Genomic DNA, 17,440 nt, shown 5'->3' on the forward strand with positions numbered 1-17,440 from the left:
AGTAGAAAACCCAAATATTTCTCTGGAAACCATTTGGAAATCTTGGGAGGATCATCCTAGTGGTAGATATATCCATATACACTGAGTTAGGACCCAGGTGGAGAGGAACATGTTTGTATGAGCAAATATGAAGTGTTTTCACATGGCTCTACCAGAGTCAGGATTCTTAAGAGACAGAGTGGAGTTTAGATCAGTGGTCAGCCAGGTAGAGACCAGAAGCCATGTCACAGGCTGCCACAGAAGTCCAGGCAGGAGATAGCCTCAGCTCAGATGAGTGGGACAGATGGAGCAGGGGAAACAAAATTTGAGAGATTTGTATTAAGGAAACAAGGCTGATAGGTCCAGGCAATGAATTGCATGTGATTGGTGAGGGAAGGAGGTGCCAAGGACAGTTGCTAGGTGTCTGCTGTGTTACTGTGGAGAGGGGTGCCATTCTCTGAGGTTGGGGTGCTGGAAAGGGTCCGGGCTTGAGAATAAAGACCACAGGTTCAGTTTCAGGCATGTCACATTTGCCATACCTTTACAGCATTGCAGTGGGGAGACTAAGAGGAGCCTCAAAAGTAGGAGTGTGGAGCTCAGAGAGGCCTGGGTTAGGTGTGGGTCAGGAATCTGGCAGGTGCAGAGAAGCACCGCAACTAGAGAAGGAAAAGATGGTCCCTCCTAAGGAATGAGAAGAGAGGACCCAGAACTGGGTCATGTTTTTAAGGAGAACAGAGGCTGAAATTGTGCAAAATAAATAATTTGAAGCCAAGACCATCCCCTATCTCTCTCACACACACACAAATATATATATAGAGAGAGAGCTTTAAATTTGTTGTTGTAGTAACTATGTGTTCTATAACTGGTGAAGCAGAAATTATACTAAACACATTTTTGAAAACCCTGCTCCTTGGTCTATGTCTTTTGCAATTTGAGGAAAACAAGAATTGTTAACCAAAATTTATTAGAAATACTAGAAGTGCCAATGACAAGACAAACTCTGTTTCTCCTTAGGCTGTATATGACAGTGAGTCTTCTCAGACTCTCCTTTCCTCTTGAATGGTAATGATTTCAAAATCTATGGTTCTAGAACAATCAGGGAAAGAGTATTTGGGGTAGGGGTTATTGCTGCTATCACCATGAGCTCTGATCCAGGAAACACCATATTTCAGTTTTGAAATCTTTTCATTGTTAAATCATTCTTACACTCCTTAAAGGAATAAAAATAAAAGTGAAGTAGGTAAAAAGGAGAGGCTAAAAATTTTGTCATCAAAAATAACATAATTTGTTCCCTACCAATGAATATTAATGCAATTGTCCCTTTTAGAAGCAACTAGTTAGGTATTGACCACCTCAATATAGCATTTTTTGCTCAACTCACCATCATAAGTAAGTGTTGATACCCTGGCACACTTGGGTAGGACAGTATGTAGTTACATGTGTACTAGAGACTGGTTACAAATAATCCACAAAGAGGCAGGATCACTTTTAATCTGTAAACTCGATTTGCTTATAAAATATAAAAATATAAGTTCTGAACTCAGCTAAATAAAACAAAACATGACAAAACAAAAATCCAGAATTAGGTGATCTTCTATTCTCAATAAAGAGCATTAACATAGAAAATCTTTGAGTAGATCCCATACTCTTGTTTCCAGGTATGAAATCAAGGAGCTTGCGGAAGAAGACCCAAATAAATCGGAATGGAACATGAAATCAAAATTTAGTTTTTCAGGCATTTCTTTATGCAATTACTATCCTAAAATTTTTACATTTACTCATACAATCGTTCAAAATTTATAAACAACAGCAACATAGCTGTTCTTTATACTCAGTCTATATAAATGCTGAATATGAATAAAATATGTGTGGAATATGGCTTCTCCTAAATTAATTCACATTCGAGTCAAAGAGACAGACATGTCCATTAACACAATGTCCTGGGGTCTATACTAAGTGCATAAACCAAGAGCAAGAAAAATACTAAGGACATTTAACATTGCTCGGAATTAGACAAAATGATAGTAGAAAATAGAAGATTTAATTTGAATTTGAATTCAAATTGGGTTTCATTTGAAACAAGTTCTTGCCAAATCAAGAAGGAAGTCTGAATCCAAAGATGGTGATTCCACACCAACTGAAATGAAACCAAAGCAAACCAAACAAAGGCAGGAAGAGAAAAGGCAGAGGCAGACAGGGGCATGGATGAGGCAGGTGGGTCATTGCAGAGGAGTGTGAAAAGGTTTGGGCCACACTGTGAAGGTGTCTGGACCCTGCCAAGGAGGTGAGACTGTATTAGCCATAGAGTGGCAGTCAGCTTAAGGCTGTGTGCACAAAGATGACAGAGCATGCATATAAAAAGGGATGTCTGTCAATAAAAGGTAGAAAGAAGTAGGAGGACTGATGACAAAGAATTGGGAAAAGCTATTATTATAATCCAGTGCTTTGTAAGTATGAACTGGAGCAGACACAGGTTTCAGGCACCGGGGGGGCATAACCTAAGCAGGGTGAGGTCTCAGTGCAACTTGCACAAGGGTGCCTTCCATAACACCACAATCGGCTTCAGTACTTAAGAGTAACACTGACTAAGCAAAATAGCAGCACCATTGTTACTGGGTCAAAGTGTGTGCTTCTAGACTATAAGCAGATAATTTCCAAGAATACCTAACACTAAAATTTGTAAGAAGTAAATATTTGTTTTTAACTTACTTCTTGTGATCTTCTTGAAATTGTCAAAGAGATAAGTTGCCTGTGGTTATTTCTCAGTCAACTGGAGGAGTCAGACTTCAATAAATAAATAAATTTACAGGAAAGGAATTCTAGAAGACACTAGTGACTCACTCCCTTTCCTTCACCAAACTGAATCCAACACCATCAACTGAGAGTCAGGAGCAAAGTGAAGAGATGAAACTTCATCTGACAGTGTAGCTGATGCTGTAGACCAAGACTGAGCTGTGCGGACTTGAAGGGTAATTATGCCTTCAACTCAGTGGATTTCCAGGAGAGGCAGGAAGTGTGGGTCCCTACTGCTTTCTCAAGGGAGGTGGGCCCAGAGAGAGGTGGAATATCCCCACATGGGAATTGAATTTCTCACTTCCAGGATTTGCCTTTCTTCAGAACTCTGTTTATCTGCCCTTTTAAACAGGAGAGTGGACTAGAGCAAGCAGAAAGAAACCCTTAATTACTAAGCGCTTCAGTGTAGAGATGATGGGATCTAACTACTGAAGGTGGGCTGGTGTCAGGCAGTTTTGGGGCCAGAGAAACCCAGCAGAATCAGCTGCCTTTCCAAACTCAGACCTTACTTACCTGTTGGGAAATGATGTGTGAGGCTTTTTTTATAGCTACTAAAGCCTGAAAAACAAGATCAAAGCTCTCCTGCCAACCTTTGGGACTTTGTAACTCAACAAACTGTGCAGGATAACATGGTAAGAAGTGTTTTTCCCACAGTGCATTTGTATCACTTTAGCAATTTGATGTCACTCCCAAGGAAGCAAAGGAACAGAAGCTTGGCAGCAGAAGCCCAGATACCAGTCAGGACCTCAGAGGTCACTGTGGAGCTTTGGAGCTGTGCTGAGCATCTCAGGAAGCTTCTCTTCTCAGTGTTTCTCAGCAAAGTCTCCATGCCAAAAACATTAGTTTTCACTTGTGGAACTTGCTCACTAGTTCTGTTTTTGATTACTCTTTTTGTTTTAACTTACCTTTCCAAACAAAATTAATCTGATAGAAAATATTTTTTAAAATATTTTTTAGTTGTAGATGGACACAATTGACCTTTATTTTATTTATTTATATTTATGTGGTGCTGAAGATCGAACCCAGGGCCTCTCATGTGCCGGGCAAGTGCTCTACCACTGAGCCACAACCCTAGCCCCTGATAGAAAATATTAATGAAGATTTTGTTACTGTTTTGGGGGGGCAGGCCTAAATGTTAGTGAAACATTTTTATACACTTTTCCTCTCCTCACAATACTTTGTAGACAAGTCCCCTTCTTGGACTCAAAAGTCTTTCTTCCTTTTGAAGTTCTGTGATATTTTGTTCTAATGATAAAATAGCAGCAGCCACTGCCATTTATGAAAGACTCTGTATTACCCAACCGGCCACTGTGCCTCCTTCTTTAGATGGTTTACATGCAGCATCTTCAAATTCTTTCAAACTGTGTGAAGTGAACACTTTCCTATCAACTTTTACATTTGTGAAATCTGGGGCTCCCCTATGTGAATGAGAAAACTAAAAACAGCCAGCTCAGACTGACCACAGTCCTCAATCCACCCCACCATCTATGTAGTGTTTTACTGTGACCTCACTTCAGTATGATGAGCAGATTTCAGAACAAGCACGTAACATTGAAATATTTTAATTATATCATTGTTTAAGACCACTGAGAGCCAATGTTGAAGAGTCTAGTGCTTAAGCCAGGGTAGCCAGAGCATTTTATTAGCTGAAGGGTGTGGAGGTGTCCTGAACCTAGGTTTGCTGAGCAAGCAGAGTGAATATGCTTAGATTGTATTTCATGGAGAAATGCCATAGAAGCATTTTCTAAAGATGCTTTGTCACAATTTATATAAGACTGAAGAAATACCAGTTGTCCATATCAATGAAGATAATTTGTGTATGCGAATGTTTGTAATTTGGGCTATTACTCAGAGATTGATGGATATATGGAAACCTGAAACTGTCTTCTCTTATACAATTCAGAATTTTTTTTGTATGTAAGTGATATTTTCATTATGTGATCTTCGACATTCTTACGAGCATGTCCAAATGATCTCACCTTCTTAATTATTTAAGGAAGCCCTAGTCAAGCATTATACCAGCATGATTTGGAACATAGTTGTTTTATCAAGATTAGTGAGTAGTTCTAAAAATAAAGCCAAATATGTCTTTCCTTACAAATGCCCCAAAACTTTAGTATGCAAATCTGCTCTTTGATGACAGCTACGTTGTTCAAAGTCCAGAAAAGATACCACCGAATGAATTCAAAGCAGAGGGGAGACAACTCCTCCTCACAGTGGTATTCAAATGCAGATTGTCCCTTCATCCCTTTGAGGACATCATGTCTTCTGCCCAAAGTACCTGTGATTCAAATATGTTCTTTGTTTCCCCATTATTATTGAGTGATATCAATATTGCATTTAGAGGATAAAACTTTTGATATCATTAGTAACTGTGATACCCACAACTGTGAGTCCTGTGGAAAAGAATCATGTAATTTATATTAAACTCACATTTGTATCTATAAAATAATGATAAACTATTCTATCTGTATCAAAGAACTCATAAAGCACAGTATATAAAATTTCTGCTAAAAGAAAGTAACTCAGTAAGATGCAAAATCTATACATCCTTGTACATAATCTTGAGAAACTACATACAAGGCATACAATCTAATTATGAAGATTTCCTTTTTAAAATTAATTATTGCAATTGTACAAATTAATGGGATGCAGTGTGATAATTTTATATATGTGTGATGATCAAATCAGGATAATTAGCATTTCCATCTACTTCAACATTTTAAAAAATTTTGATTAACTCATAAGAAGTGTACATATTTATGAGTTATAGTGTGATATTTCAATACATGCATGTAGTGTGTAATGATCATATCAGGGTAATTAGCATTTTCTTTTCTTTCTCATTATTTGTGTTCAGAGTCTACCAGTTATACATAATATACATAATAGTTTATTGTGACCTGCGGTTACCCGCTGTGTTCTAGAACACTAGAACTTACTCTTCCTATCTATGATTTGGCTCCCTTTATCCAACCTCTCTTTTCCCCCTTCCACCCATCCTTCCAGGATTCTACCAATCACAATTCTACATTCAAATTAGCTTTTTTTTTTTTTTTTTTTTTGGATCCATCTATGGTGTTTGGTTTTCTGTGTCTGACTTATTTCGCTTAACATATTCTCCTCCAGTTCCATTCATTATGCTGCAAATTATACATTCTATTTTTATGGCTAAACGATATTCCATTGTGTATATGACATACTTTCTTTATCCATTCATCTATTGATGGTCATCTGGGTTGCTTCCATATACTAGCTATTGTGAATAGTATCACACTGAACATGGGCATGCAGGTATGTTTTTGATATGCTGTTATTATTTCCTTTGGTTACATACCTAGAAATAGAATAGTTAGATTGTATTATAGGTTTGTTCTTTGTTTTTTTTAATTTGTTCTAGTTATACATGAATGCATTTTGACACATTATACTCAAGAGGAGCACAACTTCTCCTTCCTCTGGCTGTGCGTGGTGCAGTCACACCAGTAGAGTAATCATAGTGTCTGTCTCATTTCACCATCCTTCCCATCCCCCACTGCCCCCTTCCCTCCTTCCCCTCTGCACATTCCAAAGTTCCATCATTCTTCCCTAATCCCCCCATTATGGATAAACACCTGCTTATCAGAGAAAACATTCAGCCTTTGGTTTTTTGGGTTTGGCTTACTTCTCATAGCATATTCTCCAGCTCCACACATTTACCTAAAAATGCCATCATTTTGTTCTTCTTTAAGACTGAGTAATATTCCATTGTGTCTATATACCACATTTTCTTTATCCATTCTTCTGTCGAAGGACTTCTAGGTTGGTTTCATTATTTAGCAATTGTGAATTGAGCTGCTATAAAAACTGATGTGGCTGCATCACTGTGGTATGATGATTTTGAGTCCTTTGGGTATAAACTGAGGAGTGGGATAACTGGGTCATATGACGGTTCCATTCCATGTTTTCTGAGGAATCTCCACACTGCTTTCCAGACTGGTTGCACCATTTTGTAGTCTCACCAGCAATGTATGAGTGTACTTTTTTCCCCACATCCTCACCAATACTTACTATTGCTTGTATTCTTGATAATTGTCATTCTGACTGGAGTGAGGTGAAATCTTAGAGTAGGTTTGATTTGCATTTCTCTAATTGCTAGAGATAATGAATGTTTTTTCATATACTTGTTGATCAATTTTATTTCTTCTTCTGTGAAGCATCTGTTTAGTTCCTTAGCTCATGTATTGATTGGGTTATTTGGATTTTTTGGTGTCAAGTTTTTTTGAGTCTTTATATAGCCTGGAGATCAGTGTGTGCATGTGGTAAAGATTTTCTCCCATTCTGTAGTCTCTGTCTTCATGTCATTGATTGTTCCCTTTGCTGAGAAGAAGCTTTTAAGTTTGAGTTTGTCCCATTTATTGATGCTTAATTTTACTTCTTGCACTTTAGGAGTCTTGTTAAGGAATTCAAGACTAAGCTGACATGTTGAAGATTTGGGCCTCTTTTTCTTCTATTAGGTTCAGGGTCTCTTTCTAGAGCCTAATTCTTTGATCCACCTTGAGTTAAGTTTTGTGCAGGGTGAGAGATAGAGGTTTAATTTCATCTTGGTACATATGAATTTCCAGTTTTCCCCACACCATTTGTTGAATACACTATCTTTTCTCCAATGTATGTTTTTGGCACCTTTGTCTAGTATGAGATAACCACATTTATATGAGTTTGTCTCTGTGTCTTCTATTCTGTGTCATTGGTCTGCCTGTCTATTTTGGGGCCAACACTATGCCATTTTTGTTACTATAGCTCTGTAGTATAGTTTAAAGTCTGGTACTGTGATGCCTCCTGCTTCACTTTTCTTGCTAAGGATTGTTTTAGCTATATTCTAGGTCTCTTATTGTTCCAAATGAATTTCATGATTGCTTTTCCCAGTTCTATGAAGGATATCATTGAGATTTTAGAGGGAATTGCATTAAATCTGTATAATGCTTTTGGTAGTATGGCCATTTTGAAAATATTAATTCTGCCTATCCAAGAGTGTGAGAGGTCTTTCCATCTTCTAAGGTCTTCTTTAATTTGTTTCTTGAGTATTCTGTAGTTCTCATTGTAGAGGTCTTTCAGCTCTTTTGTTAGATTGATTCCCAAGTGTTTTCATTTTTTTTTTTGAGGCCATTGTGAATGGAGTAGTTTTCCTAATTTATCTTTCAGTGGATTCATCACCCATTTGCTCTTAGTTTTTTGAAGAAGCATTCTAACAGCTATAGTACTTTCCTTTCCTCCCTTTGTAGAGTGTCTGAGTTCCCTTTCTCTACATTACCATCATTATTTTTTTTTTCTTATTTCTTTTGTAATAGCCATTCTGACTGGGATCAAAACCACATCTCATGGTGGTTTTGATAGTATTTCCTTCATGGCTTATGAAATTGAGTATTTTTTTCATCAATTTGCAGAAAATTGAATTTGTTCTTTTGAGAAATGTCTACTGATGTCATTTGCCTATTTTGCAACTGGATTATTTTTTGATATTGAGGTTTTTTGTGTTCCTAATATATTGTGAATATAATCCTTCATCAAATAAGCAGCCTGCACACCTTTTCCCTTTCTGCAAGTTGTCCCTTTACCCCTTTGATGGCTTCCTTCACTGTGCAGAGGCATCATAGCTTGATCTCATTCTTCCTGTCTGTTATTGTCTTTGTGACCTGTACTTTGGGGTTCTTATTTAAAAAACCATCACCTGTGGTATATCTTGAAGTGTTTCTCCTGTGTTTCTTCGTAGTAGGTTTCATAGTCTCAAGTGCTTACCTTGAGGTCTTTGATCCTTAGATGGTAAGGTTTTCTTTTAAAACGCAACTTGGTGGCCTGAGTAAGTTTTCAGTTTGGTAGAGTATGCCAGTGGGATACCTGGTGTATTGAAGCATCACACAGTGTTCTCAATGTACCTGAGTTATACTGAATCCCATCCAGACCTCTCCAGATAGAAATCATAATGCAGCTTTATACCACCATAATACTGTATTTCTAAAGAATTTTCTAGCCTCAGGCTATGTTTAGATTCCTACAATATGCTTTTTTTTTTTTTTTTTGTAGTTCTAACATGTATTCTAACATAATATTTGCAGTTTTAACCATTTTTAAGTGCACAATTTCCATGGCATTAACTGTGTTCACCTTGCTGTACCACTGTCACTGCCATATGTTCAGAGAACTTTCCATCTTCTCTAATTAAAGCTTCATACCCAGTAAACAGAAACCTGGGTTCCCACCAATCGAAACCACCCAGGTGCATGTTTTAATTATTTAACTCTACCAGATAAAATTATGCCAATTGCTATAACAAGCTCTAAAATGTGCAGTCTCTCAAATTACTAGATCTGATTCTATAAGAAATAAAAAGATGCCACCAATTGACAGTTTTTCTACCCAAGCTCTGTTCCAAAATTCTTGTGAACTTTGAGCCCGTCCATAGTCAATATATAACATCTAAGCTTATCATGCTTGCCTACCTCAAACCCCCAGTAAAGGAAGAGAATCTGGAGGCTTAGCTATGTGCAGTGTTTCTAGGCCCAGGGTGAATCAGCACACATCACATACTCAGTCACATGTCTTCATCTGGTGTTTAGTAGGCTGGGAAACCTAGTCTAGCATATGAAGAAGAAGAAAATTTGGAATGAGGATGAGCTATTCAGGTTCTACTGCATCATATTAAGAGTGTACATAGGCTCAGGAATCACCACTTATGCCCATAAGGAATTATTTTTTTATTTAACTTTTAATTTTTTACAGACTGCATTTTGATTCATTGTACACAAATGGGGTACATCATTTCGTTTCTGTGGTTGTACACAATATAGATTCATACCATTCATGTAATCATACATGTACATAGGGTAATGATGTCTGTCTCATATACCATTTTTTATACTCCCCTTCCCTCTCATCTCCTCCTACATAATCTAAAGTTCCCCCATTCTTCTCTCACTCCCCACCCTTCCACCCCCATTATATATCATTCTCCACTTATCAGGGAAAATATTTGGCCTTTGGTTCTTTGGGCTTGGCTTATTTCACTTAGCATGATATTCTCCAATTCCATCCATTTATTTGCAAATGCCATAATATTATTCTTCTTTATGGCTGAATAGTAGGAAAGCAGTATGGAGAATCCTAAGAAAACTTGGAATGGACCCACCTTTGACCCAGCTATCCCATTCCTTGGTTTATACCCAAAGGAACTTTTTGTTTCGATTTTTCTATTTGAAAAACTAATTTTCCATGAGAGAAAAATAGGTTTCACACTAAATATCTCCCAAAACAAAACAAAACTCTATGACACAATTAAAGTGAACACGTAATTCCACTGAAAGCAAATAGATATTGTGTAGGGATAGAAACCTTAAGAACAGTGAATAGTTGAGAGTTTCTACTTTACTCAGTTCACAATTATATGCTAAGCATCAATGAAGATATCTGGAAGGTCTGGAATCTTTTGCATCCTTAAAAAATACTTCATTTGTTCTCATGTTTACTGTCAGCATCCCTATTCATAGTCTGTCTTCTCTTAAAGTGTATCTAAATCCCACCAGGATCAGCAAACCCATTTGTTTACAACATGGAAGACTCATTTAATTGGTAAAATGCATCAAACACGTGTAGAAGTGACTTGAAGAACAAGGAAAGCAGACGTTTTGACTATTTCTCTTCACACAGAAAATAATTTACTTCCTTTCAATAAGTGCACTTGAAATATCCACAGGAGCCCAGGCTCCATAGGTACATTGGAACACTTACCATCTGCATTTTCCTTTCCTACAATGAAAGAAAAGGCATAAGAGAATTTGCTGGCAATACTGACAAAGACCAATTTGTGGAATAATTGAAACCTTGATTTCTGTCATTAGCCGGATGTTTACAAAATGCATCTTCCTGTCTACATTCCAGATGCTGCTTCTCATTTTAATAGCTCTCTGTTCCTCAGGAGTTTTGAATGCTTAATTGTAAAGTGTCAAGGGAAAAGATTTTAGTTTGCATGTTTCATGGAGAACAACATGAACTTGAACTCCCACAAAACCTTGCAATACATATTTATAGTTCCTTCCAAGTAGTTTATTTTCCATAGTAAATCCTCAGACTTCTTGATTCTGTCCCACATTCATCAATAATGAGTGAGCCCTTGTATACCAAGTAAAGATCTGGGCCCAAAGTATTCATTTTGGAATAATCTCTCTGTTCAACCTTGATTTCCTAGGGAACGAGCATTGAATACAACTCAGCCCGGGTCCCTTCAGCTTACCGTGGGAAACTTGAAGCCAGAAGCCATGTACACCTTCCGAGTTGTTGCCTACAATGAGTGGGGGCCAGGGGAGAGTTCTCAACCCATCAAGGTGGCCACTCAGCCTGAGTGTGAGTATGCAAAGGGAAGGGCCCTATTTAGAAAGTATTCATCTGCAGTGTCCTCGAGTCCTCTGGTAGAACTTCTTCGAGGTGACAGAATGGAAGGAAGAATTTTTAAACCGCATAATGAACTTGAAGGCTTTCAAAGGAAAGATAACCTTTTGACAGAAGGCCTCCTCACTTAGGCCGTGTCTCCACAATGGCAGATTAGCAGATCCCATGGCCTGATTCCTCTGTACAGCTCAAGTACTCACTTCTTAAGAGCATGACTCCATGCCTGATAGTATTGTATCATCATTACCACTGAATTTCAGCCTCCTCCATTGATTTCTCATGATTTCTTGAGTTAGTCTGGGCAGGTTACAGCATCAGATATAAAAGAAATATGGCATAGGATTTCTAAATACAGGGGCTTTTTCAAGAACTTAAGCATGTACTGCTACACTCAAGAAGTTACTAAAGGTCAGCTGAGCTCCAGGAATGTGGGAGACAACCTCCACTGGACTGTCTCCTTGACTTCTAACTTGAATCACTGTGTTAACTTCATTTATCCCAAAGTAAAGCTGTAAAACCAGTTACAATTCAATATTACCAACTTTTATAAGGGAAGAGCACCAAATTGTTCATTTAAGAAATATTTCTGTACCTTAAACAATTTTAGATTTTCTTACAGAACTCTAATATTATTTCAAATAAAGACTTACTAATAAGTTTTCCAGCTTTATATTTTTAATTAAAAATTCTAATCTAAAAGTTAAATGCAGTGAATCAGTATTTGTAACACGCAGCCTTATTTTAGACACAATTTCATCTGCTCCTTTTCTTTTCAATTAATAATGCTACTTTATTTGTATTCCTACTTGTTTTATGTTAAACTATGTTGAACTTGAAAATGACTTCACATGCTTTAGGAAGAAGATAAAATACGAGTTAGAAATATTCCATTTGGTAAATATGAGAAAATAATCTTTGTACTGGGTTCACTTCTTGGGTGATTTATATCAGCATGTCAAAGAAGAAAGCAAGATATGCCATCTGAGTGCTGGTTGATGATCTACTCTTGGCAAAATCTTCATCCTTTCTTCGTCTTAGCCAAAGTTACGCTGACAAGATTGAAATATGCATCCAGGCAAGGGTTAAGCTTTCCAAGTCATGTAAATATTTGCCTCACAGAAATAAAATCTCAGACAGTAACTTCAAAAACACAGTAATGTATACAGGTTTCAAGCAATTATTAGAAAATGCAGGCTCCTGGGGAGTACTGATTAAATCATTTGCAGGACTCAATGAAAACTGAAAACGTAGGGGCACTTTTCTGAAAATTAAGAAATGTTAACAACTATAGTCACAGCAGGAGATGAAGTCAGTCTTCATCCTTCTGAGTGTAAGGCCTTGCCCAGCTTTGCTGGTGGGCACATGAAGCTGGCCCTGCTCAAGTTTCTGCTTATTAGAGTGTGATATTCTTGTGTGGGTTTAAATCACAGATAATGCCAGTTTCCACTTCAAAATGTCTATTTTAACTTAGCATTTGAGACCTCGGTCTCTTTGTTGATTTAATGTTCATAGTTCATACATATAAAATAAATTATTTTTTGAATATTTGGCTTTTTTGATCAATAAAGTTTATTATAAGTCAAATTAGGCATATACATATGTATATGTATGTGTACATATGTATATGTATGTATATATGTATAGGTGTGTGTGTGTATATATATGTATGTACACATACACACATATATGGCGTATACCACACTGTGCATAGATTGACTTTAAAATACCCTGAACATTCTATAAAGAAATTTGTTCAGTTTTCTCATATTGAAACTTTAAATTTAAGCGTGTTTATTTCTTAAAGATCCAATATGTACAGTTATCTGAATTCTTTACTTCTAAACCTAATGTTATCTTAGAATTATTTTATTGTACTTTTCATGGTTGACTAGCCATGATTACATTGCATTTCTGATAAAAATCATAAGTAGTCAATCTTGCTTAGTCAAACTGACTTTTTTCTTCTGTCAGTATCATTGTTTTTCAACATCCAACTTAAAAATATTTTCAACATTTTTCTTTTCTTTTTTACCTTTTTTTAGTGACAACATTTTCAAATCAAGTGACAAAACATTTTCCTTTTTGACACTGACTACTAAGTATCAATATCTCAATATATAAAACATGTACACACCATTCAGCATGTTCTGCCATTTTTAATGTAAGAATTTTTTAAAAAGCATCATTACTTGTATTGCACAAAGAACCTTAAGTGTGTAAGACAATCAATGGCATACCTCAATTTATAGGTCTATTTCATGAATAACTAGTAAGCTCTTAATACTATTTTGAGCCATTTAATGTACATAAGAAAAGGCACATACTTGTAAAAAAGTAATAAAGTTAGGGATCTCAGAAACTTCTTGAGGAAGTGAAAATTCTAAGTATGTGACAATAAGAAATCTGCTCAGATAAGGGGACTTATAGGAAATTGTTATATGGAATATAAGCCAATCCAAGTCATGGACTTGCTCCTGGGCCCCTTATCTGATGGTCACAGCTTGTTACATAGCTATTTTTTACGTCTAAACCATACTGAACTTACTTCCTCAAGTCAGCCTTGTGTGACAAGAGAGCCACAGCAGGCTTTGCATGACGTGTTTTCCTCCCTATGCAGAAAGCGGAGTGAGAAATGTGTGCAGAGGACCTGTTTAGACACTGGCTGGCCTCTGTGTGCCTTTACTTTGCTTAACAATTAATATAAAGGATGATAAGACAACTAAATAGAAGCCACTATAAGCCTCATTGAATAAAACATGTTGCTTTTTGATATTGTTATAGTATATAAATAATCATTTTGCCAGAAAATGAAAATGGAGAACCTATGTGCTTTAGATACATGATGTAGCCTTGACGTTTCATTAAGGGCAGTGGTAATGACCTTAGAATGCTCTTCATGTGGGAGGCTTTATTAACAGCTCTCTCTTCTTTAATTACCTGTTTTTACCAACGTACGGAGTCGGGGTTGCGTCTCAGGGAGGTCTTTGACTTGGCTGTTCTTCACGAGCCTTGTCATTGCTAACTCATCTTGTTGAACAGGTAGGTAGACCAGTCTACAGAAAATGGCCCTGCACAGCAGCCTTCGTGTGTGTGAAACAGCCGCCTCCTTCAACCCATTTATATTAAGAGCGTGCTGTAGCTCACTTGCTGTGTTTATTACAGACATTAGGATAAATAAATTATATTATCATGACTAATAGGTGTTGCATATGTATTTTATCTTCTGTTGTTAACACCAAATACCATTTGGCAATTTAAAAATATTACTAGTGAAAGAAACACTTCATCTTCTCTAAGCCTGCTCAATGATACACCAACTAGCAATGAAAATGGAACATCCCAGCAATCCTGTGCTTCCTTCTTTTCTCTCCCCTTCTTTTTCTTTTCCCTTCTTACAAGCCCATCTTTCTGTCTTTTTAGAGGAAGTACCAAGGTTGATTTCATTATTTGGACTATAAGAATTTAGAGGCAAGAGGGGAGGAAAGTCAATATTTCCCTCTCTGACAGATGATCTTATCTTTTAAAAATGGGTCTTGTCTGAGTGTGCATTTGGTTGCTTCTTTTATCACTGTTTCTCCAAATGTGATGTAGTAATTGTACAATAAAATTACATAGCTTTTATACAAATTGAATTTCAAGTTTTTCATATTATTTCAAAATATCAGCTCTATAATGGAAACCATATTTTCAAGGAATAAAAATTGATGGAAAATATGTCTGAAATATAAATCAGCCAGCAAGTGTTTCTAAAAGTGCATACATTTTATGGTAATCATTTAAAGAGATCAACAGTCCAAGATCCAGTTTATGAAATAATCACCCAGAATAGAAAGACTTGATTTATATGAAGGCTTGTGCCCTCCGATTATATCTCCCTTTTGCTAAACCTTTGCTCTTTTTCCTCTGCCTTTATGGTGTATAATTTCTCCACTGTATTATCAGCTAGGATTTAAGTCCTTGCCTGCTTAAGACATGTCTAATCTTTTCATACCACATGTGGCGAATTTTTGAATTATTATTTGGGGTCCTATAAGATGCTGTTAAGGCAGTTTAATCATAGAGGATGTAAAATGGACCACATATAGATTTGAGGGCTTGGGTTAGAATAGGAAACTGATTTGCCAGACCACAACCCAATTATCTACAAAACCCTTTTATATTTAATAGTTGTAAGTAATATTCTTAAGTCTATTATAGTCTTCACACTAAAAAGATGAATGCAAGCAGCCATATCCCCAAGTTGAGTGACTTTAGAATATGTTATGTAGAGGTATAGATGTATTTGCTTTATTTCCCTCCTTCCCTGGATTTAATATATATATTTTAAAATTCTAACAGGTTTCTATTAGTATTGTGGTAATGGATAGAACAGAAAAGTTCATGTCATGTCCCTGAATATTGCTACTCTATTCAAAATCAGGTTTCTTCACCTCAGTTCCCTGAGTTAGAAATTGGAGGTATTATTTACTCTGCCTCTTCCTAGGTTGTACAGATGAAATGAGAGAACACAGGAAAAGTTCCTGGATCTTGCCTGGCATCTAGCAGGGACTCAATAGAAAGGAATTCCCTGACTGCAGCAGGATCAAAGGAGAGTGAAATTCCAACTCCACAGCACTAAAAAATAAAATGGGAACTCACCAGGGTAATCAGCTAGGTAAATAGGTTAACATAGTATCTTATTTACAGCTTGATACTGGTTTAATTACTATACAACTATACAACCAGCACTTTTATATACTTTGCTATTTTTTGCCTAATTAGTCTTTCCTTACAATTTGGCAGAATGTCATAGGTTGTCTTGTCTTCAAACGTTGCCTGATGTATCTTTTTGTATCCCTAAATAAATTTGATCAGAAAACACTTTATTATTTCATACATTGTGCCAGCATTGCCATTTTCTGAATGGTTGGTTGGGTAAAAGATGCCAGTAGAATCCAGTCTGTACTTACTGAGTAGAGGAGATGTAAAATATCAATTGCTGTTATTTTAACATGATTCCATAAATTATGTAAACCAAGTTTATAACAGTCTGTCCAGTTAATTTCTTTTATTACTAGGGCTTGTTGACAATTACTAACCATACTGAAAGTGATTTGAGTGAATGTTTGGGCTGACTACAATGGCAAAGTTGACCAGTGGGCAGGTAATTGACAGTGTTCTGATGTATGTGGTCAGGCGGCCACATACATGGTTAAAAATTAAAGTGAAGCATTGGCATTCTATCTCTGTTGGTGCACGGCATAGAGACATTATTTTTAAAAGTCTCTCATTGCAAAATATGCTTTCAAGTATTACAAATATAAGATGGGTACGTTAAAAGCTTATGGCTTGGCATCCTTAGCCACAGAAGGCTTAAGAAATCCATTTGGATTTAATGGTCAATTAGGCGAGGTATTATGCTTTTTTATAATGGCATACATTAATGGAAAAATTGAAGATAGACTTAGGAGGTTGGAATGTTTAATCACCACTGAAAGAGTTCGAAGTAAACATGAGTCACAATGTTCTTTTGTGATTGATCAAAAATAATTATTTTGTTCCATTGTCCAGTACAGTAAACACTACCCATGTGTGACTGTTTAAATGTATTAAAATAAAAGAAACATAAATTCAGTTTCTAAGTCACCCTAGCTACATTTCAGCTGCTTGAAAGCATTTAAAAATTCAAAGCTAAAAATCCAACTCCTTAGACTTGCTAAGCTTCTGGCTGTTGGATTGAGGAAAAGTTTTGACGGTGGTAGAAAGTTTTGTGATGCAGCAGCAGCCCAGACCCAGACAGTAGATGAAAATATTGAAGTTGCTCAGACATTGTCTTAATTGTCAATGAACTAGCTGTCTTGTGGAAACGAAGTAGAACTCACTAAGGATATATTTAACAGTACTAATAGGAGCCCTCAGATATTGGAAAAAATGAGAAAAATGTTTTGAATTAATAAAGAAAATTTTTATTTTAAAAGTATCAGAGAATCTAGAGCTGAACTCATTATCTGCTTATTACTTAAGGTTACTTAAATATTTTCTCGTGTCAAAAAATGATATTATCTTGCAAAGTTCAATTGAAGGTGAAGGACAAAGACAACTAGTTACTTGGGCTAAAGAGTGGTATAACAAGTTCAGTTTCCCTAATAGCCCTTTACTGCCTTCTAATCTGCTTTATTTTGAGCACATACCATAATTCAGTCTTTTTCAGTTGGTTATAACCAAACATCTGGAAAAGTTATCCTTGCGACAAATGACACTGGAAAAAGCT

At 36.5% G+C, this 17,440-nt stretch overlaps 1 protein-coding gene across 2 annotated transcripts in view; it reads left to right on the forward strand.

The window, feature by feature from the left end:
• Positions 1-17,440, forward strand: part of DCC (DCC netrin 1 receptor) — a 1,229,995-nt gene that overhangs the window by 795,185 nt on the left and 417,370 nt on the right. For both annotated transcript variants that reach the window (XM_079109018.1, XM_079109019.1), the window contains exon 9: positions 10,991-11,145. In XM_079109018.1, the coding sequence (XP_078965144.1) occupies positions 10,991-11,145 (155 nt within the window). The remainder of the gene's footprint in view (positions 1-10,990; positions 11,146-17,440) is intronic.

This window comes from Sciurus vulgaris (assembly GCF_902686455.1).
Source record: "Sciurus vulgaris genome assembly, chromosome: 13".
NCBI lineage: Eukaryota > Metazoa > Chordata > Mammalia > Rodentia > Sciuridae > Sciurus > Sciurus vulgaris.